The 27,163-nt window shown below is 41.5% G+C and overlaps 1 protein-coding gene across 1 annotated transcript; it reads left to right on the top strand.

The window, feature by feature from the left end:
- Positions 1–26,731, top strand: LOC125458464 (E3 ubiquitin/ISG15 ligase TRIM25-like). The gene is made up of 7 exons (XM_059650510.1): positions 1–561; positions 9,814–9,909; positions 11,044–11,274; positions 11,716–11,738; positions 17,668–17,801; positions 25,384–25,518; positions 26,202–26,731. The coding sequence occupies exons 1-7, from the start codon at positions 1–3 to the stop codon at positions 26,729–26,731; spliced, it is 1,710 nt and encodes a 569-aa protein (XP_059506493.1).
- The last annotated feature ends 432 nt before the right edge of the window (positions 26,732–27,163 follow it).

The raw sequence follows: 27,163 nt of genomic DNA, 5'->3' as shown, positions 1-27,163 counted from the left end.
ATGGATCCTGGAGCTTTAGAGGATGAATTAACCTGTTCGGTGTGCCTCCGCGTGTACCAAGACCCCGTGACATTACCCTGTCAGCACAGTTTCTGCTTGAATTGTATTGAAGGAGTGTGGGCCCAGACAGCAGGGCCAAGAAAGTTTGAGTGTCCTGACTGTCACCGGAAATTCAAGCACAAGCCCACTTTGGAGAGAAACGCCACGCTGTATAACATAGTGGCAAAATACAAACAGACACAGTCTCCTGCTGATTCACCCAACGTATATTGTGATAATTGTGATGATAAACCATTCCAAGCTGTGAAAACGTGTCTTACTTGTTTAGCTTCCTTTTGCTTCCTTCATTTAAAACCTCATTTGAGGAACAAGGCCTACCAAGATCACACCCTCATTGAACCTGGGCTTGACGTTACAGTGACGCAATGCAATGACCATAAGAAGATCCTAGAGTTTTACTGTGAAGATGACGCTCTATGTGTATGTGTTTACTGTACAATAGTAGGGAAGCATAAATCCCACACACTGCTGAGCCTCGATCAGGCACAAGCGACAGTTAAGGTGAGTGACGCAATTTCTGATGCTAAATACAATGAGGGAAGAGTTTTCTTGTAAATGGCCAATATTCATCGGAACTGACTGATGACAATACTCATTTAGTCTAATGTTTCTTGATTTTGTGTTTGCCTGGTCTGGATTTGTGGCAGTTTGTTTTTTGTCATTCAGATTTTCTCTCTCCCATTTGTCTGACAGAGGAAACAGGATGGGCAGTGGCAGGGATGTGACAGCGACCCAAGGTGGTTAACCTTCACCCACACTTGACTCCTGTGGGAACTGAGAGCACCACAGAATTCAGTCTTCCACTTTGTGGGCTCATGTGAGAACAAGACTCCATGACATGCTGATATAGAGTCTGTTGCAACCTTGTGTAACACTGGAAGATTCTGCCCAAGAATCAAGGAGAAAAAAATCCAGTACTAGGGGGCGTAAGGGACACCCATGGGTGTAGTCTAATGAACTGGGTGGAAAAAGGAATATGTGTTCCTTACTACAAGAGGGAAATATCGCCTAAGAAACAATTCAGGCACAATCTGTCTCTTTTCAGAATCACACAGTTGTACAGCATGGAAATTCATCATTTGGGCCAACTCACCCATGTCAACCAGATATGCTAAATTAATCTTGTTCCATTTTTCCAGCATTTGGCCCACTTCCTTCTAAACCCTTCTTATGCATGTACCCATCAAGATGCCGTTTAAATGTTATAATTCTACCAGCCTCCACCACTTCCTCTGGCAGCTCGGACCATACATGTACCAACCTCTGCATGAAAAAGTTGTCCCTCAGGTCCCTTTTATATCTTTCCCTCTCACCCTAAACCTGTGCCCTCTAGTTTTGGACTCCCTTATCCCAGGAAAAAGACCTTGGCTATTCATGCTATTCAAGGCCCCTCATGATTTTCCTCGTGGCTGATTCTCAGAAATGGAGATACTGAGTTCACATGAAAATGCACACTCTGCTGATTGTGAAATGAAGCTGATATGTTCAGTTATTCAGTTTATAATACACATGGAGTTGTTCTTTGCTGAGGGCCACAGAAGGAAATATCACTGCTCTGAGGCTAAATACTGGGGGCTTGAGATTCACAGGGAGGCAATGGGGCAGCTGTCAACAGCCAGGAAATCTCCAATTGCTGGGAATTTGGAGACCCAGCAAGATTTAATGGAGTTACCTCAACAGAATTCCTTTACTCCTGTTTCCTGCCAAGCAGCTGGCATTGACAGGCTGAGTATTTCTGGGTTAGAAATGCTGCAGGACAAGGCAGGAGCCAGGAGCCTGGGGGATAGCCTTGATCAATCAGAGGGTCAATGGCAGGTTGGGGTATTTCACAGCATATGACAGAGAAAGAGAGAAGTAATGGGAGTCTGAGAGAGGAAAGATAAGAAAAGAGAGAGGCAATGAGGCACAGCGAGATTTTGGGTGAAATGATAGAAAGATGGTCACAGAGAGAAATGTCAGGAAGAAAGAGAAGTGGGGAGAATGAGAGGTGATGAGAGGGAAAAGAGATGGTAAGAGTAAGAAACAATTACTGAGTGAGATTGAAAGCAGCACCAAGGATGAAGCAGCTGGAAGAGAAAGAAGATGCACAGATTGCTACATGGGAAAAACAACAACCAGAATATGAAGAATGAAAGTGTGAATCAGTTAAAACAAATGGAAATAATCTGACAATTGACTGGATTATTACCATTGTAATCACTGACTCTGTAGCCCAATCCTGCTGGGAATGACGGTATGTCAGCTTGTTCATCTCATTTAAAATCATAAACATTGTTTCCTCGCCCTATGTCAAATCCACTAACAGCAAAAAATAGGAAGGAGAAACTTAAAAACAATCATTATTAGAGAAAAATGTTAAGCAAACTAATGGGTCTAAAAGTTGCTAAGTCTCCTCAACCAAATGGCCTTACCATTAAGTGTATAAGTCCTGTCCTGATTTGCCTTTCCAAAATGCAGCACCTCGCATTTATCTAAATAAAACGCCTTCTGCCATTCCGCGGCCCATTAGCACATGTGATCAAGATCCTGTTGTACTCTGAGGTAATTTTTTTTGCTGTCCACTACACCTTCAATTTTGGCGTCATCTTCAAACTTATTTATCATACCTCCTATGTTCACATCCAAATTATTTATATCAATGATGAAAAGCAATGGAACCAGCACTGAACCTTGTAGTAGACCACTGGTCACAGGCCTCCAGTCTAAAAAGCAACCCTTCACCACCACCCTCTGTCTTCTACCTTCAAGCCAATTCTGCATTCAAATGGCTAATTCTCCCTGTATTCCACGTGATCTAACCTTGCTAGCCTGTATACCATGAGGAACATTGTCGAACGCCTTATTGAAGTCCATATAGATCATGTTCACCAGTCTGCCCCCATCAATTCTCTTCATTATTTCTTCAAAAAACTCAATCAAGTTAGTGAGGCACGATTTCCCATGCAAAACCATGCTCACTATCCCTGATCAGTCCTTGCCTTTCCAAATACATGTAAATCCTGTCCCTCGAACAACTTGCCCACCACTGATGTCAGGCTCACTGGTCTCTGGTACCCTGGCTTTTCCTTACCTAAATAGCGGCACCACGTTTGCCAAAATCCACTCTCTGGCACTTTACCTGTAACTATCGATGATACAAATATCTCAGCAAAGGGTCTAGTAATCACATCTTTGGCTTCCAACAGTGTTCTGGGATACTCCCGATCAGGTCCCGGGGATTTATCTACCTTTATGCATTTTCAGACGTCCAGCACCTCCTCCTTTGTAATATGGACATTTTTCATGATATCACTATTTACTTCCTAACGTTCCCTATCTTGCGTATCCTATATGTGCAGTAAACGCTGATGCAAAATACTCATTTAGTATCTCCCCCCATCTCATGCTGTTCCACACATAGACAGCCTTGCTGATTTTTAAGAGGCCTATTCTCTCCCTTGTTACCCTTTTGTCCTTAGTATATTTGTAGAATCCTTTTAGATTCTCCTTAATCCTATTTGCCAAAGCTATTTCACGTCCCATTTTTGTCTCCCGATTTCCCTCTTAAGTATACTCCTGCTGCCTTTATATCTTTCTAGGGATTCACTCGATCTCTGCTGTTTATACCTGACATATGCTTCTTTCTTACTCTTGACCAAAACCACAATTTCTCTAGTCATCCAGCATCGCCTACAACTACCAGGCTTGCCCTTCAACCTAACACGGACATACTGTCTCTAGACTCTCATTATCTCATTTTTCAAGGCTTCTCATTTTCCAACTGTCTCTGTACCTGCAAACAAATATGCAAGTTGGCCTAAAATCAATCATGTCAAAAATGCTGGAAACCATTACTAAGGAAGTAGTTACACAATACTGAAAAAACTGCAAAACAAGCAAACGTAGTCAACATGGTTTTTCAAAAGGAAAGTTCTGTTTGTATTGTTTTGTCTGAGTTCTTTGAGGATGAAACAAACAGGCTCGATAAAGAATAAACAAGTTGTTTGGACTTCCAAAAACATTTGGTCAGGTGCCAGATAAAAGCTTACTGCACAAAATAAGGGCATGTGCTGGGGCTGGTAAATTAGCATGACAGAGGATTGGCAAACATGTAGGAAACAGAGATTGGGATAAATGGGTCATTTTTCATGTTGGTAAACTTTAACCTGAGGTGTGCCACAGACGGGGACTCAATATTTTACGATTTATAATAATGGTTTTGCTAAAGGAACATACGAAATTGTTGCCAAATTTTCTGATGAGACCAGATAGGTGGCAAGCAAGTTATAAAGATTCTGCAAAGGGTTTTAGCTAGGTTAGGTGGTGGATAAAAAAATCACAAATGTATCATAATGTACAAAAATGAGATACTCACTTTGGTAGGAAGAAATAAAGCAAAATAGTATCTGAACAGAGAGAGAATAAAGAATGTTGCAGTACAGAGAGAACAAATGTCCTCGAACATTAAGCACAAAACATTATCATGAACATACAGTTAAGTAATTAGAAAGGCAAATTGAATTTTGGCTTTTATTGCAGGAAGATGGACTCTGAAATAGGGAAGTCTTGCTGTCCCTCTGTAAGGCACTGGGGAGACCACACTTGGAATACTATGTGCAGTTTAATTTCTCTTAAGAATGATACATGTGGGGACAGTTCAGAGAAGATTTATTCCTGGAATGAAACAGTGGTCTTATGAAGAAAAACTGAGTAGCACTGGGCCCATACTCTTTAGAGTTAAGAAGAATGAGATGTGATGTTATTGAAATCAGCAAGCTATGAGGGGGCTTGACAAGGTAGATGTAGTGAAGAATTTTCTACCTCATGGAAGAAATCTAGAATTGAGACCATAGTTTCATTAGAGAGAATTGCCCATTTAAGATGGAGATGAAGAATTTCTTTTCTTAGAGTGTTGTAAAACCATTGTAATTCTGTGGCCGAGAGACATGTGGAGGCTGTCATTGAATATATTCAGCCTAATTATCTGATGGAGAGATTACTGAATTCATGAATGGGAGTGATGGTGGCTAGTAGTAATGTCACTAGTAATCCTGCAGTCCAGGTGAATTCTCTGGTGACTTTGGTTCAATTAGGGACAGAACAAATGGCAACTTTCCCAATGACACTCACATCCTATTAAAGATATGAGGAATAGGGATAAATGTGGAATTGAGGTCAAGAGCAACTTAACGAATGGAACAGAAGGCTCAAGGGCTCAATGGTCTACTCTTGCTCCTATATATTTAACTTCTAATTTTATTTGCATTGGATATGAATGTTGCTAGTTGAGCAGAATATATTGTTCCATCCCGAATTGCCCCTTGATCTGAATGGCTTGCGAGGGCAATTTGAGAAGATTGTTAAGAGTCAGCCACATTGATGTGGATTTGGATTCATATGTAGGCCAGACCAGGTAAGAAACACAAGTTGCCCTTCCTAAAGGACATTAGTGAACCAGATGGTTTTTAACAACAAACGATAGCAAAGGTTATATGCCATTGGGCTATCTTATAATTATTGCAATTTTAATTTCACCATCTACCATGGTTAGATTTGAACCTGTGGCACCAGAGCATTAGCCTGAAGTTCTGGATTACTAGTTCAATGACATTATCACTGCCTGTCCCAAGGATACAAATCCAAGGATCACAGACATAATGGGGCCAACTTATAAGTTTTAAGAGTTTGGAAGACAATGCGCTAAATTGTTCTTCTTCGATAACAGGTATCAATTGAGTTCATGGGCCTACAATACTTAACACAGTAACTCCAGTTCGAGAGAATATTAGCTCTTTATTGAACTTGATTTGATTCCCTGTTACAGGTGTGAAATACTGAAATGCCGATTTTATTTGATAGTTTAGAGACTGTTCACATCAGTTGCAGGACTAACTGTCCCTGGTGACCAGTCACAATAAAACAGCATTCAGAATTTCACAGTTGTTCAGATGCTCAGTCTATAAACTTAAGTCTGTTGTTTTCAGTTACTTTAATTCAATGCAGACCCAGAAACAAAGGAACTGAAATACTCAAAACATGTATATAGGATGACACAAGGCTTATATACATTATCTTCTCCTTGCTCTCCAGCCTTGTAATTAATCTACTGTAGCAATTTGATCAGCTGCCAAAGAACATAAAGGGCAGAAATAGGCCATTCAGTCCACTGTTCAATTAGATCATAGCTAATCACCTAATTCAATGGCACTTTCCCTATCATCCACATATCCTGTAATAGCTTAGCATCTAGATATCTTTTGATCTCCGTCTGAACAAGCTCAATGCTTTCCTCCTTTCCTCTCAGCATCTTCATCTAACTGGCTTTACTAAATAACCACTATCCCCATCCTAGCCCTGAACTCACATCTTTCTTTTGTTTCTATCATACTTCATTGAATGACACAAAGACTGCTGTAGAAACTTTGCAGGCCTGGCAGCGTCTGTGGAGAGAAAACAGAGTTAATGTTTCGAGTTCAGAATTTCTATTTTTGTGTTTCAGATCTCCAACATGTTTTTTTTTGTTTTATCCCATTCCATTGATCCTATTCCTACTAAAATGCTGATCACCCAACATCTCTCTGAGTCTTGATGCTAGCTACGACAATAACGCTTGACCCCATCATCCTTGCAAACTACTGCTCCATCTCCAACCTCCCTTTCCCCTCTGAATGCCATAAAAGAGTTGTCACTTCCCAAAACCATTTGCATCTTTTTCAGAACTCTATGTTTAAATATTTCCACAATTTTGTTGCCCACGTTGGGGTCTTCTTTACATTGGCAAGACCATAAGACATAGGAGTGGAAGTAAGGCCATTCGGCCCATCAAGTCCACTCCGCCATTTAAATCATGGCTGATGGGCATTTCAATACCACTTCCTTGCACTCTCCCCGTAGCCCTCGATTCCTTTTGAGATCAAGAATTTGTCGATCTCTGCCTTGAAGGCATCCAACATCCCGGCCTCCACTACACTCTGCGGCCATGAATTCCACAAGTCCACCACCCTCTGGCTGAAGAAATGTCATCTCATTTCAGTTTTAAATTTATACCCTCTAATTTTAAGGCTGTGCCCGTGGGTCCTAGTATCACCACCTAATGGAAACAACTTCCTAGCATCCACCCCTTCTAAACCATACATTATCTTGTAAGTTTCTATTAGATCTCCCCTCAACCTTCTAAACTCTAATGAGTACAATCCCAGGATCCTTAGCCATTCATCATACGTTAAACCTACCATTCCAGGGATCATCCGTGTGAATCTCCGCTGGACATGCTCCAGGGCTAGTATGTCCTTCCTGAGATGTGGGGCCCAAAATTGGACACAGTATTCTAAATGGGGCCTAACTAGAGCCTTATAAAGCCTCAGAAGCACATCGTTGCTTTTATATTCCAACCCTCTTGAGATAAACGACATTACATTCGCTTTCTCAATTACGGACTCTACCTGCAAGTTAACCTTTAGAGAATCCTGGACCAACACTCCCAGATCCCTTTGTGCTTCTGATTTGTGAATTTTCTCACCATTTAGAAAATAGTCCATGCCTGTATTCTTTTTTCCAAAGTGCAAAACCTCACATTTACTCACATTGAATTTCATCAGCCATTTCCTGGACCGCTTTCCTAAACTGTCCAAATCTCTCTGCAGCTTCCCCACCTTGTCAGTACCACCTGCCTGTCCACCTATCTTCGTATCGTCGGCAAACTTCGCCGGAATGCCCCTAGTCCCTTCATCCAGATCATTAATAGATAAGGTGAACAGCTGTGGCCCCAACACTGAACCCTGCGGGACAGCCCTTATCACTGGTTGCCATTCCGACCAAACACAGACTGGGTGACGGCTTTGTGAAACACCTCTTCTCTATCCATTGGAATGACACTGATCTTCCAGTTGTTTGCCATTTCAATAAATCACCTTGTCCTTATGCTAATATTTCTGTCCTGGACCTGTTGCAATCTTCCAATGAAGCACTAAGCAAGCTGAAGGAATAATGCTTCATTTTTCACTTAGGCATTTTACAGCCTTGAAATCTCTCACTGAATTCTACAACTCCAGAAACTGACTGCATTACACATGTTCTCCATTTTCTTACATTTCTTCCTCTTCCCTACTGCCTCATCTTGTTTACTTTGCTGTGTGTAGAGAAAACCTATTCATTCCCTTTCATATCCTAATTCACAAAATTTTAGATCAATTTTTCTATTTTATCTCCATTAACAAGCCTTCGTCTTTTGTATTGGGCCTCTCCACTTTCTGCCCTTTGCTCCTCCTCTTCCCATGTCAAAAGAACAGGAAAAGTGTTTCAAACACCTTTCAGTGCTGAAAAAACAATCATAAGTCACAAGTGACATCTTTTCTGGCTGTGACAAAAATAAACTATTCAGCCTCATCCTTCTTAACTTGTCCACAAGCCTTTGATGCAATTTACTATATAATCCCCTGCCAGAACCTTTACACTTTCATCGAATTGGGTGAAACAGCATTCACTTAGTGCCATTCTTTTCGTTTTATTAATAGTTGACGTATCAATTGCAATGTCTTTGTTTCCCAATTCTAGAAAATTACCTCTGGTACCCTACAAGGATGCATCCAAGGCCTCTTATTGTTTTGCCATGCACACTTCCGCCCCTTGGCAACATCATCAGAAAGCGTAGGGCTAGTTTTCACATGCTTTATCTCACAATCAACTTTCTTCATTCATTCACAGGTGCTGTATTTTCAGACTACACATTTGACATCATGTGCTAGATGAGAAGAAACTTCATCCATTTGAATATATGGAAGGTTGAAGCTTTTGTCTTCTACAACAAAATTCACTCCCCAGCAGCTAATTCCATGCTGCTGCCTGAACTAGACTCATAATTGCAGTAGCTTACTTACAGCTACACTTCTGACAGAGATCTATAGCACAGATAAAGGTCCTTTAGTTCATCGCATCCCCAGTGGTCAAAACCAACCACTAACTATTCTAATCCCATCTTAATGCATTTGGCCCATAGCCTTCGTATCACAAAAAGAGCACATCTAAATATTTTTTAAATGTTATGAAGGGTTCTGCCTCTACCATGCTTATAGGGAAGGAGTTCCAGATTCCATTACCCTCTGGGTGAAAAGGCCCCAACACTGATCCTTGTGGGACCTTATTGGACACAGATTTCCAGTTGAGAAAACACCCTTCAATTATCACATTATTAACAGCATTAAAGGGCAGAAGCTTTAGCGGAGATTTGAGAAAAACATTTTCTGTGGTCGGGTTCTCTATGACTCGATGATGCTTTTGTTATTGCCAGAGTTGATTCTTCCAATATTTTCCTGATTTCCCTCCAACAGTCTGCCCCTTGCATAGATAACTTCTTCCAAAATTTTGAAGCCATTTTCCTGGTTTGGACCAAATCTTGTTTTTTCATCATCCTCATGCTTGTTGATCTATGTTGTATTCTAGTCTGGCAATGCCTCGATTTTAAAGTTCTCATCCTTGTGTTAACATCGCTTCATGGTCCTTTGTGCATCCTTAGCTTTCTTCTTCTCGTCACTGGTGGTTGGCCTTCACCTCTAGAATTCCATGCTTAAGGTCATTGTCTCTAAATCTCTCCTTCCCCTCCATGAAAGGCTCCTTAAAACCTACCTTTTCAACGAAGCTTTTGTCATAAGCTCTAATGTGTTATTCTTTTGCTTGGGTTGAATTTTTGAATGATTACGGTTCTGTAAAGCACCTCCCGATATTTTACAATATATAAAGTTTATCATAATTTTAAAGTTTTTTGAAATGTCTTCACAGGAAGAATTGGAAGCAGAAATTGAAAGACTACAGACAGACCAGGAAATTTATTCCAGGAAACAGCGAGATTTGGAGAATTCAGAAATTGACATTAAGGTTAGGAAAAGTAGGACTAGATTTGGAGAGGTATTCTCTGCACAGTAAATGGAGCACCTCACTAACAGGCCTTCCAAAGCAGGCTGGTTCTGTTGGAGCCGAGTCACTGATTACACTGAATTATCCTGGGTTTTATGTGAGGGTATGCTATTTAACTCTCCCTGCACCTCCCAGCGAATATTATTCTACCACCTGGACACTGGATTTACTGAAACACGCACAGTCAGAGGCTGGATCATATGAACGTAGAATAGAAGAGCAAGAAAACCCCATTTGCCCCAGTGAGCCCGCTCCATGCAGACAGGATTCATTCACACACACCCACTGATCCACCACTGAGTCCTGGCCTAGGAAAGACAAACAGAAGAAAGACCAGACATCTGCAACCAATTCAGAACAAACCCAGGAAATTACTCTCCCTGTCCCTTTAAAAGGGTGACAGTGACTCCATATCCACCACATGATCAGGGAATCTGTTCCAGAGCATTAACGTAATTCACAAGAATACATGAAAAACACAGGAATTTGGTGCAGGAGTAGGACCAGCATTCAAACCAGCTCCGCCATTCACTAAGATAATGGCTTCAGTAACTCTGACCTTAACACCACTTGTGGTCTGTCACCTCTCTAATGTATGCATTGTATTCACAGGCTATGTATCTGACCATCCTGATCCATCTCAGTCATCCCATCCAACAAATGGCTACAGGAATCCCGCTATCATTTTAACACCTCCATCATGTCCCTCTTAGTCAGTCTTTCTCTCAGTCGCCTGACCCCTTGGAGTTGATTCTCTTAACAAAAATCAATCAGACTCTTGTATCATTCCAGTCACATCCACTCCAGAATCTCAGTCTCCCTCAAAACTGAAGGCATTGCTCCAGGTGTGGATGGACCAAGTGGCAGTGCCATCCCCAATCTGAATGCAGTGCACTTTTTTTGAAACTCAAGGTAACACCAATGAAATTCTGTTCTCCCTCCTTGTGGACACCCTCTGACCCCACTGCTTGTCTATCTTTAATGATGATAGGTTGGTGATTAAAACAAACTACCCTGTACTTAGAAAGTGCCATGTGCTCAGGGTATTGACTGTGAGGAAATGCTGTTTGTAATGAGAGTTAGTTTTGGTTTCAGACACAGATCAATGATCTGAAAGAAAATCTACTGAAGAGCTTCTCTGAATGGAGGAAAAAGCTGGAAGAAGATGAAGAGTCCACCATGTCACTGATTGATGAGGAGGGTCGCCGAGCTCTGTCACAGATTAGAAGCTGTTCTGAAGCATTGAAGAAGAGAATGGAACTGATAACATTAATAAATAAGGAAACCCAGAATCTGGTACAAAGAGACCATCTGTCCTTTATTCAGGTACATTTTCAGTGTAAACAGGACCATGGCTGAGATTTCAGACACTTGAGGCTGGTGTAAGGCTGAATTGTTTGAAGTCTGTTGCTGGAGCCCAGTGTTGAAGTTGCCCCCTCAGCTCTGCCATTGGAGTGTTGGTGCTCCCCCTCTAAGTCCCACCCTTAGGTGATGGTGTTGCCCCCTTGGCCCTTTTCTCAGAACGTTGGTGCTGCACCTTCAGCACTGCTCTTGGAATATTTTTTGCTGCCTGCCCAGTCCAGCCCTTGAAGTGTCGGTACTCTGTCAAGATGGAGTGCAGTGAAATGTGAATTGTTCCCTATTTCTGTGACTGGCTTCACCTATTGTTCAACAGTGAACTCTTTCTCTCAATCATAAATTCATTGTTGTGTTTCTATGGGTGTCTGTTTTTCGTTGACCGATTTGATCTCCTTTCTTTATTTGTAGAACTCAAGGCAACTGATTTCCAGGTAAGCTCCTCTCAGTTATACACTGACTGCTGTTAGGGAACCTTCCTCTGGGAGAAGAGTGGAAGTAGACTATAGGTGTGGAAACCTTCCCTGATACAATCCTATCAAATGGTGAGAATATTGAGTGATATTCCAATGTGGTTTGAGGGGTCTCTGGCTCAGGCAGCCTGTTGGAAACGGCTATGTTATGAACTGTTTGTTAGGAGCTTCTCAGAAATCCGAGAGAAAGCTGCATTATTCATTATCAAAATCCCTTCAGATGAAAAAAGGCTATAGTTGGGGACTCATTGTTACCTCCTTGTCATGGAAGGGAAACAAAAGATCTGGGTTTCCAATAAAATAGGAAGCTGATAAGGTCTATGGGTTCCAATGGGTATCTCCTGCTTCTCCTAATTCACAAGGAGTATGAAAAGGAGCAGATAATTACCACTGACCTTCGGACAGTCAGCTCTTTCAATACCTGAGCTGCTGCTGGGCAACCAACAGCACTAGGCCCTCTGACCTAGAAACACAGAAACTAGAAGCAGGAGGAGGCCAGCTGGCCCTTTGAGCCATCTGCATCTTTTAATATGATCAGCTGATCTTCTATCTCATTGCCGTACTTCTGCTTTCTCTCCATACGCCTATGCCTTTAAAAGCTAAAAATGTTATCTATTACTTTCTTGAATATATTCAGTGACTTGGCTTCCAAAGCCTTCTGTGGTAGATAACTTCACAGGCTCAGTACACTTTGAGTGAAGACAATATTCCTCCCCACACTCCTGAATGCCTACCCTATATCCTGAAACTGTGCCCACTGACGCTAGACTCCTCAACTGGGGAACACATGCTTCTTGCATCTAGTCTGTTCAGCCCTATTAGAATTTTAACATTTCAATCCTCTCTCATCCTTCCAAACCCTAGTGAATACAGGCCTAGTTGAACTAATCTCTCCTCAGAGGTGTGTCCTGTCATCCTGGTATCACTCTGTTGAACTTCTGCACCACTTTCTCTTCGGGAAATATACCCTTTCTGACGTAGGGAGACCAAACTGCACACTATACTCTATGTATGCTCTTACCAAGGCCTGGTATAACTGCAATAGGACATCCCTATTTCCAAAGTCAAATTGTCTTGCAATGAAGGCTGGTATATCATTTGCCTTCCAAATTGCTGGCTGCACTTGCCCATCTACGGTCATTAACCCAGAGTACAAGGACGCCCAGATCCTTTCCTACATCCATACTTCCCAACATATCATGGTCTAAAAAAGTCTTTCTTTCTGTTTTCCACACCAAAGTGTATAACTTCACATTTAATCACATTGTATTGCATCTGCCGTATGATTGTTGACTCACTCAATTTATCTGAATCACCTTGAAGTCTCTATGCATCCTCATCACAACCTGTCCAGTTTTGTGACATCAGCAAACTTGGAAATGTTGCATTTGGTTTGCTCATATATATCTATATCATGAATAGATAGGGCCCAAGCATTGATCCCTGTGGTATCCCACTAGTTACTGCTTGCCATGCAGAGAAAGACTAATTTATTTCCACGCTCTGTTTCCTGTCTGTCAGCATTTCTCGACTCACGCCAACATAATACACCACATGTTTTAACTTTGCCGGTTAACCTCTTCTGAGGGACTTTACCAAGAGCTTTCTAAAAATGCAAATACACCATATCCACTAGTTCTCCCTTATCTACTCTACTGGTTACATTATCAAACAACTCCAATGGATCAGTTAAGCATGCCAGTTAAATTGCTTTTCATAAACCCTTACTGCCTTTGTCCAAAACTATTAAGGCTTTCAAAATGATCTGTTATCACATCTATTTAATAGAATCCAGCATTTTCCCATTGCGATGTTAGTCTAACTGGTCCATAATTCCCTGATATTTCTTTCCTTCCCTTTTTAAATAATAGATTTAAATTTGTCACTCTCCAATATGCATGAGCTACTCCACAATCTATGGAATTTGGAACATGACCACCAATGTATCCAATACTTCCAGAATCACATCCTTTTTCACTTTAGGATGTAGATTGTCAGCCGTCTATACTTCCATTCCCCACCAGGACACTCTGAGAGCGCTTGACTTTTCCTCCACCAGAGACCTGAACAATCCTTATCTACACCACTCCCCTTTGCTGGCCATGGGCACCTTCATGGGCCCCAATTATGCCTGCCTCTTTATGGGCTATGTGGAACAATCTTTGTTCTAGTCCTATACTCAACCCTTTCCCACAACTCTTTCTATGGTATGTCGATGACTGCTTTGGTGCCACATGATGCTCCTGTCCGGTCCTTGAAAAATTTGTTCATTTTGCCTCGAATTTTCATCCCTCTATAATCTTTGCATCATCCATTTCCGACTGTTCTCTTCCTTTCCTTGACCTTGCTGTCTGCATTTGGGGAGTAAATTGTCCACTGCCATTACTATAAAGCTACTGATATCCACAGGAACCTTCACTGCAGTTCCTTACACCCTAAATCCAGCAAGGATTTCACCCCATTCTCCCAGTTCCTTCGTCTATGTTGCATCTGTTTGGATGATGCCACCTTCCAAAAAGTGCAGCTGAGATAGCTTCCTTCTTCCATTACCTTTGTTTCCCAGCTGCGGTTGACAGGACGCTCATCCACCTCCAACCTATCACCCATGCTTCTACCCTTGCCTTTCCATCACTTACAACAGTATTTTCTGATCTCCCTTGTCCTCACATTTTATCTGACTAGCCTTTGCATTCAAAGAATCATTCTCCATCATTTCAGACAACTCCAGCAGAACATCACCACCAATCACATCTTCCTTTCAAACCTGATCCACATTTCGTAAGGATCATTCCCTCTGGGACACCCTGGTCCATTCCTCAATCACTAACACCACACCACATTCCCATGGCACCTTCCCATGTAACTGCAAAAGGTGTAACATCTGTCCCTGCTTACCATCCAATCGCGTAAACAGTCTGTCAAGGTGAATCAGCATTTCACCTGTACTTCCTCCAATTTTGTGTATTGTATTCACTGCGCCCAATGTGGCTGACTATACATTGGAGAAACCAAATGCAGACCGGATGACCACTTTGCAGAAGACCCTTAGTCTGTGCACAAGCATGACCTCGATCTTCCCGTAGCTGGTCATGTTAACACAGCATCCTGCTCGCATGCCCAATTGTCTGTCCTCAGCATGCTGCAATACCCCAGTGAATCTCAGTACAAACTGGAGGAACAACATCTCATCTTCAGACTGGGCACTTTAGAACAACCTGGAGACAGTAAGGACTGCAGATGTTGGAAGCTAGAGTCAATAAATGTGGAGCTGGCAAAGTACAGCAGGTCAGACAGCATCTAAGGAGCACAGAAGTCAATGTTTTGAGCCAAAACACTTTGTCAGGTCTGGGGAGGGGGAGGGGAGCCCAGATATAAATAGGGGGAGGGGAGTGGGGCAGGAGGGAAGATAGGCGGATGGAGGTAGGGGATTAACTCCATCTCTGGTAACCGACTCAGCACTGACATCTATTTTAAACCTATTGACTCCCACAATTACCTTGACTACACCTTCTCTCGCCCACCCTTCTGCAAAAATGCTATCCCACATTCAAAATTCCTCTGCCTCTGCCACATATGCTCCCAGAATGAGATGTTCTACTCTAGGACTTCCCACTTAAGGGACCGTAGTTTCCCCTCTCTGTTATTAAGGATGACCTCAACTGCATCTCTCACATTTCTCATGCATCTGCCCTCAAACCCTCTTCCCCCAACAACAATAAAGGATAAAGTCCCCTTAGTCCTCACATACTACCCCATCATCCTCTGACATTTCTGCCATCTAAAATCGGACACTACCACCAAAAAGATATTTCCCTCCCCAACCCTGCTTACTGCAGGGTCCATTCACTCCAAGACTCCCTTATCAGCTTCACACTCCACCACACCTGGTACCTTTCCCTACAACTGCCCCTATACCTCCCCTCTCAACTCCGTCAAAAGCCCCAAACAATCCTTCCACAACCGGCAGAAATTCACCTGCACTTCATCTAATCTCATCTACTATATCCGTTGTGGTAACTTCTATATCTGGGATATCACCTGCAGACTTGGGGACCGGTTGGCAGAGCACCTACTCTACCAACCAAACTTTAACTTCCACTCCTCTGGTTGCATGTCCATCCTTGGCCTCCTCCACTGTTAGAGTGAGGCCAAATGTAAACTGGAGGAACACCTGATACTTTGCCTTGGGAGCTTATAGCCCAGTGGCCTGAATATTCACTTCGCCAGCTACAAAATCTCTCCACCCCTAACATGTCCATCGCCCGACTCACCTATCTGCTTCTGCCTTCCCACTGACCAACCACAATAACCACCTACTTGCATCCACCTATCTGCACCTGACCTACCCTCCCCCCAGCCCTGCACCCCTCCATTTTTTTCTGGGCTCCCCTCCCCCTCCTCAGTCCTGACAAAGGGTTTTGGCCTGAAATGTTGACTTCTGTGCTCCTCAGATGCTGTTTGTCTTGCTGTGCAGTTCCAGCTCCACATTTATTGACTCTAGGCACTTTACAGCCTTCTGGACTTAATACTGAGTTCAACACTTTCAAATTATGAACCCACTCCCATTCCTTCTCTTTCTTTTAGCTTTACATGTTACATTCTCTGTTACCATTCCTCTCTTCCCTCCCCCAAACCCCAGTGGCACTGTATTCTTTGAAGTCTGGGAGTTGGACATACCATTTTTCTGCCATTCTCACTTTCCAATCAATTAATCTGAACTATCAACATCCTTTCTTCCCCATTACTCCACCCTCCACCATTGCCTCCACAATTCACATCAGCTCTGATGAAGCATCAATTTTTCTGGCCCAAAATGTCAAGCTTTCCTGCTCCTATGATACTGCTTAGCCTGCTGTGTTCATCCAGCTCTACACCTTGTTAACTGAAATGTTAGCATGCTTACTCTCCATGGATGTTGCCTGGCTGCTGTGATCTCCATCATTTCCTGTTTTCATATTAGGGAGATTATTTGTGCTGTTTTTTTTTGTGAAGATGGAATCAAAGTATGTGTTCAATTTTTCTACCATTACTACACTTATTTCAGTCACCACCTGGCATGTATTATTGGGCAGCAAATTTGGAATATTTATTAGCCCTTCACCACCCTTCACAACAGCCTCAATGATGAACTGATTCCTTTGATTGAGTAGGAATGAGATTGAGTTACTACAATCATATGCTTTAATATAAGTAAGATTTCCCAATTCAAACCCCAAACTCCTTATGAAAATCAACCTCTCAGGTAATCACAGTGATCCCTGTTCTCTGAGAAGATGTTCTTTCTCCTCTGATCACGTGTTCCTGCAGAGAAGGGTAGAGCACAGACTTGGGATAATAACCATTATTAATAATGGAAAAATGAGTCTCCAATGCAGAGAAACTGAACTAAATAAAGTGGATTTGAAAACCACAAACTGATCTGAAGTGGCAGTGAGTCAGGTTCCTGCTGCACCGGCTGAATTTTATCATGTTTCCAATTGAACCTGCTTCAACCATTTGCAGGACACTCAGCTGTATCTCTCAATTAATTAACCTTGCTTGGACAACACCTGGAAGAAGCAGAGTTCATGGAAAGATCCCAACTAAGGTATGAGGAGTCTGGAATGAATGAGACCAGTTAGGAAAACTCTGACCAGGAAACCTCCCAATTTTACAATTCCTCTTGGTCAGTCCCTGAAGGTTTATAATATCCATCTCGACATGTGGAGATCAATGCAAATGAGGGGAGACTGTTAAACCCTTGGATTCTGACATTTTCAGGATAGGTTCCTGTAGGATATAGGTAAAAACATTAGAAGGCATACCAGTTCTTGCTGATCTTGTTCCCCTTTAGATTTCTGATCTGAAATGTTCCCCATTGATAAGACTATTCTTTCCTTCTCCATTACAGATCGAATGAGACTCAGAGAATCACATTACTAACTATATCAGAGCTCGCTATGAACCTGCCCAGTATTTCTCAATTTATCCAGAAGAGACTGAATGGATGGGAAAAGTACCAGTCAGACATTTTGCGAATTGTTGGTAAGAAGGCAAAACTTTTCGATAATCTAAGGGAAATTGTGTTAGTTTTGTTCAAACAGCTGGGAAAATTCCTGAACTTTAATGTCAGCTCCATGTGTATGTGGATTAGGAGCCTGAGGTTCATCCTCAGGCGTCAGTGACACCTGCTTGAAACATTCTCATTGGAATGGGCCAGAGTTTCACCCATCATAGCCCAGGGAAGGATGGGGTTTCACGGGTTGATCAGAGTGTTTCTTAAAGAGGCAGTGCCCCTCATAGAACTGTCAGTGAAATAATTACATAAAGACCTATGTCCTATCGCTGAGTTACCCTTTATTTACACATGGAGAGTACTTGACACTGATCCAGCTCCCTCAGAGTGAATGAGATGTCTGACACTCCTGTTCTTATCTGTCAGCCAGGGCTCCCTGAATGGCCCACAGAAACAATCCTAATGAAGAAACTCATATTTTATGAAATCCACCTGGCTGACCTTGTTAAATTATAGTCAGAATCATTATAAACTCAAGCTGTCAACACCAATGATGAAATTCAACATTATCTCCAGCTTGTCAACACAGTTTTTGGCTCTCTGAGGGATAGAGGACCTGATGACAAATACCTCAAATCTGGCAGCAAATTCATGGTCCGCAGCGCATCTGTATTTACTTGCCTTTCTGTTGGAACAGAGACGTGGGGAATGTACAGCAAAAACTCTGATTCCCTAGATTCAATCACCAGTGATGCCCTAGTGAAATCCTTCAAATCCAGAATGGGTGCACTAATAACAATGTCTTCTCTCAGCCAAACATCCCCAGCATGGTCAATCCACGAAATTGCACAAGGCACATTTTACAATAAGACGTCCTAAACAAGCTCTTTGCTCCAAACTTTGTCACATGAAGTGGTTGCCAGGAAGGCACAGGAAATGCTTCAAGGATGTTCTCATATACCCCTTGAAAAAAATGCAATACTCCCATTGACTTGTGTGACTGTTTTGCCCTGGACCACCCAAACTGGTGAATATAGTTCCACGACAGTACTAATCATCTCAAGCATTTCTGACAGATAAAGGCCAAGTGCAAACAGTGGAAGGAGTGTGTGAAAATCTGAGCATCTATTCCATCTTCCTCCTCAAACACCACCCTGTGGTAGAGTGCATAAATCCAGCTTTGAACTGTTTAACTACACCAGAACTCTCAATTCATACTGGGGAAAAGTCATCCTTTGTATGGACAGAATGAAAAAGTTAGAACTGTTCTGTTCTGATTGGAGAGAAGAAAACTGAGGAGAGATTTGCTTGAGATTTTCAACATAAGTGGGCTGAATAGAGTAGACAGGGAGAAGTTATCTCTACTGATTAAAACAAAACTAAAAGGGCAGAGATTTAAAGTGATACGCAAATGAAGCAAAGGTAACACGAGAAAAAGCTTTTTTTAAACAGCAAGTAGTTAAGTTGGGGAATGCATTGCCATGAAATATGGTTGAGGCAGGTTCAGTTGAGGCAATCAGGAGGGCAATGGATGATTATTTGGACAGAAATGGTGTACAGGGGTATGGGGAAAAGACAGGAGATTGGCAGTAGGTAACAGAACTAAGGCACGTATAATGGCACGAATGGTCTCCTTTTCTGGTGTAATTATTCTGTGATTCTTTGATCCCAAGGAATTATCCAAGGTCAAAGTAAAAAGACTTACATTTATTAAGCAATTCTCACAACCACATAATTCGGAGCAGGGAAGACCATTTTGCCCATTGAGGTTGCTTCACCAGTCAATAAGGATTCTGTTTATGCTTACAATTCTGAATGCCCAACAGTCTATGATAGCCTTTGATTCTCTTGCCTAACAAGAATTTATCTACCTTCGTTCTTATAAATATTCAATGACACTCTGAGGCAGAGTTCCAAAGTTACACAACTCTGAAAGAAAACATTCTATATAATTTTCAATAGTGCCCTCTAGTTTGCAATTCATCGATAAGAGGAAACAATCCTTTTCACATCCACCTTGTCAAAAACACTGAAGATCATACGCACTTCAATCAAGAGACCAGTCAGTCTTTTAAACCACTAGAAGCCCAGCCTGTACAACCTTTCCTCATATGACAGCACACATGTTGCAGATTTTGATCTATAAATCTCCTTTGAACTGCCTCCAACACATTTACATCCTTCCTTAAGTAAGGAGACCAAAACAGTATTTCAGATGTGGTCTGACTAATGTCTGTGTAAGTGAAGTCCCTATTTTTATGTTCAATTCCTCTCGAAATGAAATAAAGCGTTCCATTAGCCTTCTTAATTACTTGCTGAACTTGGGGGTGGCTTGGTGATTCCTGCCTCACGGTGCTGGGGACCCAAGTTTGATTCAAACTTCGGGCTACTGTCTGCGTGGAACTTGCACATCCTCGCTGTGTATGTGGGGGCTTCCTCCAGGTGCTCTGGTTTCCTCCCACAGTCCAAAGATATACGGTATAAGTGGATTGGCTGTGTTAACTTGCCCATAATATCCAGGGATGTGCAGGCTAGGTGGATTAGCTGTAGGAAATATAGGATTACAGGGATAGGTGGGTTAGGTGGGGTGCTTTTCTGATGGTCAACATGGACTTGATGGGATGGATAGGCTGAACGGCCTGCTTCTACGCTGTAGTGACTTTTTTTTATTCTAACTTACATACTATTGTTTCGTGATGCATACAATTGAACATTTAGCACTCTTTGCAATTCAGAATTCTGTGGTTAGGTTATTCCAAAGTACTTAGAGCCAATAAAGTTTTATTCTTAAAAGTACTCACAGTTGCATTGGAGAAATATATAAAGATGGAATTCATAAACCACTACTGAGTGACTAGAAGTAGGGTAGACCTTGCAGTGTTCAATTTTCCATCACTCTATTTTTCTTACAGTGCCAGATTCGACTGAGTACATGAAACCATCAAATATCTCCTCTGAGGAGACTCCTGATCCTGGGAAAGTTCTCCAGCTATCATCTGAAATCAGCAAGAAAGCAGAAATATCCCAAGGTGTGTTTTTAATGCTAAATAGGGATAATGCTGACTGTAACTTGTACTAAGCTTGCTCATTTATCTACTAACCCGTTTTTCTCTTAGGTCTTTTCATTTCTATTTATCCCCTTCCTTTTGGTCATATGTCTTCTGACATTGTCTTAAGTATAAACAGTAATTTTTTAAAAGTCATTTGTAAAGACAAAAGTCAATTTTATAGCAGCTTTAACAACCTTGGGATGCCTGAAAGTGCTTTATAGCCATTAAATTATATATTTGAGCCACAAGTTAATTTGAACAGGGTCAAGAAGATTAAAATGGCAAATGCATGGCTCAAAGACTGGTTCAGGAGAAACTGGTTCAAATGCATAGGACATTGGTACCAGTTTTAAGGAAACAGGGAGTAGTTTCTGTTAGGATGGGATCCACTTGAATCATGCTGGGACCAGAGTTCTGGTGAATTGCACATCTAGGGCCTTAGACAGTGCTTTTAACAAAATAGTGGGAAAGGAAGGTACTGTTGTAAGAAGAATAAAAAAAGTGTAACGAGAAGTAGGACTGCAGGTTCGTGATGAGACTGATTGTTATCAAAAAGTTAGATTTTTTTGTGCATCTAATAATCACAAATTTGCAGAAGAAACCCACTAACACGTAGAAAAAATCCTTACTGGGATAAAATTCACAAAAGAAGTAGAGAACAACAACCAACTACTCTTCCTGGACATAATGGTAGAACGCAAAAACAACGGGGAGCTCTAGACTAGCATATATAGAAAAACCACGCATACGGACCAGATACTCAATTACACTTGCAACCAACCCAACTCCCATAAACGGAGATAATAGGAACTGCAGATGCTGGAGAATCCGAGATAATAAGGTGTGGAGCTGGATGAACACAGCAGGCCAAGCAGCATCTTAGGAGCAGGAAAGCTGACGTTTCAGGCCTAGACCCTTCATCAGAAATGGAGGGTCTAGGCCTGAAACGTCAGTTTTCCTGCTCCCATAAACAGAACTGCATCATTTCACGATTTAAACAAGCCACAACACATTGCAGCAACTTGGAACTACTCAAAGCAGAACAGAAGCACCTGTACGGAGTCTCCAAAAGAAATGGATACCCGAAAAGAATAATCTGCTGTTACCTCCAAGACAGACCACAACAGGAAGACACAACACAACCAGATTCACTTATCACCCTACCATACATCAAGGACATTTCAGAGATGACCACAAGACTGCTCAGACCCCTAGGTATCAGAGTAGCCTACAAATTGACAACCCACCCTACGACAGCTACCCACGAATGTAAAGGATCCTACAGCCAAAACCAGCAGAAGTGGGATAATATACAAAACACCATGCAAGGACTGTGCGAAACACTACATAGGCCAAACTGGAAGAAAACTGACAATATGGATAGATGAACACCAACTAGCCACCACGAGGCAAGACCAATTCTCACTTGTCTCACTACACACGGACAATGAGGGACTCAAATTTGACTGGGACAACATATTGATAACCTCAGAAGCCAAACAGAGACACACCAGGGAATTTTTGGAGGCCTGGTATTCCAACTGGAACTCCATCAATAAACACATTGAATTAGACGCTGTGTACAAACCACTGACAAACAGTACCGCAAGTAATACCAACCATCTCAGCAAACTGAGGCATCTAAATAACAAGCAAGACAGAATACCAACACTTTACCAAAAGCGCATTGACAATGTTACCTAGTAGGGTGACGAAACATTTGCAACCAAACCCACTGGCTTGGCAAACTGTCTACAACCTCATTCACAACCCGAGCTACATATCTTCTTGAAAACAGTAATCAAATTTTTGAGAGTAGTCTTGAGGCAGAGTTCATAGAATATGTTTCTTGGAAAAAAAATCTTGGGGAATCAACCAGGGAGCAGGCTGCTTTGGATGCTGTATCGTGTAATGAGATGGGATTAATATCTACTCTGACAGTAAAGGATCCTCCAGAAAAGTGTGATCATAGCATGTTGGAATTTCTTATTTAGCTTGAGGATGAGAAAATTAACTACTGTTCTGGTGTTAAACAAAGGTAATTACATAGGCATGAGGTCAAATTTAGTCCTCGTGGACTGGACAGAAAGACTAAAAGGTAGGTCAGGTGATAAATAACGGCAGATGTTTAAGAAGATATTCAACTCATCCCGACCTAAGTATATTCCAGAGTGCAAAAAAAAAGACTAAGAAGGGAAAAAAGCATCCATGGCTAAGTAACGAAGATAACATAAAGGCAAAAGCTAAGTCATACCATATTGCAAAGGTCAGTGGCAGGCTGAGGGTTGGGAAACTTTCAAGGGGCTACTAAGCATGTAAGAAAACTATTGAAGGTTAATTATGAAAGAAAACTAGTGCAAAATATAAAAATGGATAGTAAAAGCTTCCATAGGTATATAAATTGGAATAGAGTAGCTAACTTGAATGTTGATTCCTTAAAGACAAGGCAAGGGAATTAATAGTGGGGAATACACACATGGCAGAGACAGTAAATTAATACTTTGCCTCAATGGTAGAGGACAATGAAAACATCTCAGTATTAACTGGTAATGATAAGGTTAGAGTAAAAAAAGGAATTTAAAACATTTGCCATCACCAGGGAAGAAGTACTGAGTAAATTACTGACATTGAAGTTGCACAAGTCCACAGGACCTGAAGACTTACATCCTTGGGTCTTAAAGGAAGTTGCAGCAGGGATACTGGATCCATTGGTTACAATATTCCAAAATTCCTTCAATTCTGGATAAGTTTCTGTGGATTGGAAACATGTTAATATAACGGGCCTATTCAATAAGGGAGGCAGAAAGTAGGAAACTACAGACCAGTTAGTTTAATGTCTGTCATTGGGAAATTGTTTAGAATAAATTATTGATTCAAATATTTGAAAGCAGTAACAAAATATTTGGAAAATGAAAATGCAATCTATCAGAGACACCATGATTTGAGGAAGGGTAAATTGTGATTGACTAATTGCTAAAATTCTTTGGAGTTATAACAAACAAATGGATAATGGGGATCCTAATGTGGTATATCTGGACTTCCAGAAGGCATTTGCTAAGGTTGGCACTAACAGTATAATACACAAGGTTATATCACACTGGGTTTGGGGAATTATATTAGCTTGGATAGAGGATTGGTTAATTAACATAAAACAGAGGAGGAATTTTTTTTCCCCTCTGGTTGGCAAGCTGTAAATAATGGGATGCTACAGAGTTCGGTCCTCAGGCTTCAACTATTTACAATCTGTAACTTGACTTCAGGGTTAGATTGTACTATTGCCAAATTTGTAGATGACACTAAAATAGGTGGAAAAGTAAGTTGCAATGAATAAGTAAGAAGTTTACAAATGGATATGGTTGGATTAGGTGAATGAGCTGAAATTAACAGATGGAATTTTAAAGTAAATTAGTGTGAAATTATCCATTTTGATGGAAAGAATGAAACGGCAACTTATTATCTAAGTGAAGAGAAAGTTCAAAATGCTTTGGTATAGAGGGATCTATCTGGGTGTCTTTGTGTGTGACTTGCAGAAAGTTAGTATGCAGTACAGCAGGTAATAAGGAGGGCAAATGGAATTTTGGTATTTATTGCTAAAGGAATGGAGTATAATGTAGGGAGTATTGCAATTGTAAGACTGCTTCTGAAGATGGCATGCAGTTTTGATGTCATTACTTGAGGAAGGATTTAATTGCATTAGAGGTAATTCAGAGGAAGGCTTGTCCTAAAAAGAGAGATTAAGCAGATTAGGGCTATACTCACAAGAGTTTAAAAGGAAGAGAGGATATCTAATTAAGTTTTAAAAGATGCTAAAGGGGATGACAAAGTAGATGTAGACCTGATGTTTCCTGTTGTGGGCAACCTAGAATAAGAGGTCATAGTTTTAGGCTTGGGGATGCCAGATTTAAAACAGGGATGAGGAGGAACTACTTCTCTCAAAGGGTCACTTCCTCAGAGTGGGGTGTGCTTTAGGACTTTGAATAAATTTAAGGAGGAAATAGATTTTTAATTAGTCATGGGTTAAAGGATTATGGGGAGCAGACAAGAAAGTGGAGTTGAGGGCAAAAGGAGCTGAGTCATGATTGCACTAAACGGTGGAACAGGCACGAACAGGCTCAAGGGGCCCAACTGCCTACCTCTGCTCCTGAGCCTGTTGTAATGTAGGAAAATATAAAGATTGAATCCATAATCAGCAGCATGGAGGCTCAGTGGTTAACACTGCAGCCTCACAGCCTCAGGGACCTGGGTTCAATCCCAGCTTTGGGCAACTGTCTGTGTGGAGTTTGCACACTCTCCTCTTATTTGCTTGGGTTTCCTCTGGATGCTTCAATTTCTTCCTACAGTTCAACGATGTGTCGGTTAGGGGTATTAGCCATGGGAAATGAAGGGTTACAGGGACAGGGTCTGGGTGAGATGGACTTCGGACAGTCAGTGTGGACTTATTGGGCTGGATGGCCCGTTTCCAAAGTGTAGGGATTCTATTCTATAATCCACTAATGACTAAATGAAGGAGGCTGAAACTTGCTACACCGCAATTTTTAATCAATCTGTTCTTTGTTTCCAGTACCAGACTCCACCAAATATAGAGAGACACTGAACGCAACTCCATCCCTAGACAATTCTTCCGGAACAGTTCCCATCTCGGAAAATGTCCTCCATCTAGCCACTGGAATCAACAGAAGAGCAGGATTATCTCAAGGTACATTTAAATTCCGAAGCAGGGATCACGCTGACTGTAATTTATATATAACACTCTCCTTTTTACTGGCTGCATTTAGTATAGGTGTTTGAGGTTTAGGTTGCTGTTTTTGTTCCCTCCTTTCTTGTCTGAATCAGTTCTCGTTTCAGAAATGGCACCAGAGGAAGTGTTGGTGAATTTAGAATCAACAAGGAGCAATAGTTTAATGCACAAGATTTTATCTCAATGCACAACTGAATCCTCACTGTGGCGTATAAACTGACTGCCTTTTTAATCAGGCTGTATTCAGCAGGGAAGAATAATGAGAGGGAGACAGTCTAGGATATACTCCTATCGGCTTTGTGGTCTCAGTACAGTCAGTGGGACTATATCTGTAAAACTGTGGGATCTGGTATGTGCTGGTGGATCCTTTCCATTGTGTCTGTGCTCTGTGCTTGAGCTTTGTGTAATCAAACTGATCGTTACTTTGTTAATTACTACAGCCTTTGCACATTGTGTTCAACACTCACACTGGGGCCATTATACTGCTATTTAAAAGGGGAGTTTGATTTGAGGCCATTTATTTACTCCGGGGAGAATACAGGGCTGACAGTGCCTGAGAAATATTTACACTCCAACCTGCAGCTGTTAAGTAATGATTTGAGTGGAATAACTGTCTGATCAATGTCTTCTCTCCTCTTCAGGGAAAAGCTCATTGAGCCTGGATCCAAAGACAGCAAACTGCAACTTGGTTCTGTCTGATGATCTGAGATCGGTAACATGGACCCAAACTGAACAGTCCTACCCGCATCACCCAGAAAGGTTTAAAGATTGTCCCCAAGTCCTCTGCTCCCAGAGTTTCTCCTCAGGGTCCCATTCCTGGGATGTGCAGACTGATGGGGAATACTGGAGAATAGGGATTGTTTATGAGAGCATAGACAGAGAGGGGGAAATGTCTTATCTTGGAAACAGCCATAAATCCTGGAGTTTGGATTTTATTGCTGGTTATCTTACAGCCCGGCATAACTCACAGTTCACAGTCCTTCCACTACTTCCATCTGCAAACAGGATCCGAGTTAATTTAGACTATGAGGCTGGGACTTTGTCATTTTTCCAGGTCACTGACTCACTGAAACATTTATACACATTTCAATCCACATTCACTGAACCTGTGTTTCCAGCATTTTATAGTTGGGACAAATCCCTAAAACTGTTAACTCATTCTGATGACTGAGACTCTGTATCAAGACTTGAGGTTTCAGCAAATTCAGTGGCATCATTTCCAATTTTGCAACACATATTCCTGAGATTTTACTTCCCATTTGGTGTGTTCCGATGATGTCATTGGCAGGTCTTCCTCCAATGATGATGTTAATCCCTCTTCTCCCCTCATGTCAAGAGCTCATGGTTTTAAGGGTCTGTTTGCTTTTTTCATAATTATCTGTCAATAATGTAAAAAACATCTTCTGTTGAGTTTACTGTAATTCTTAACGGTACAATTGATTATTCAATTCAATTGTGTAATTTTGCTGCTTTAGTTGCATACCTGTCGCAATACTAATCTCAGTAGTAATGTGTCATTGTGGCTAGCATATTTGCACTCTTATCTGTAGTCAGTCACAGTAGTGACAGACATACCTGTATTAATCTTGGTACTGAACTGGAG

The sequence above is a fragment of the Stegostoma tigrinum genome, chromosome 13 (genome assembly GCF_030684315.1).
Source record: "Stegostoma tigrinum isolate sSteTig4 chromosome 13, sSteTig4.hap1, whole genome shotgun sequence".
Lineage (NCBI taxonomy): Eukaryota > Metazoa > Chordata > Chondrichthyes > Orectolobiformes > Stegostomatidae > Stegostoma > Stegostoma tigrinum.
The sequence above is the reverse complement of the archived record's forward strand: the minus strand, read 5'-3'. Positions and strand labels throughout refer to the sequence as shown.

What these genes read in the sequence shown, in the direction of transcription:
- LOC125458464 (XM_059650510.1), top strand. Translation starts at nt 1, where the DNA reads ATGGATCCTGGAGCTTTAGAGGATGAATTAACCTGTTCGGTGTGCCTC. An exon ending in ATTCAGAAATTGACATTAAG is followed by an intron (nt 9,910 to 11,043) that starts GTTAGGAAAAGT and finishes TTTTGGTTTCAG; the next exon opens with ACACAGATCAATGATCTGAA. An exon ending in AAGAGCAGGATTATCTCAAG is followed by an intron (nt 25,519 to 26,201) that starts GTACATTTAAAT and finishes TCTCCTCTTCAG; the next exon opens with GGAAAAGCTCATTGAGCCTG.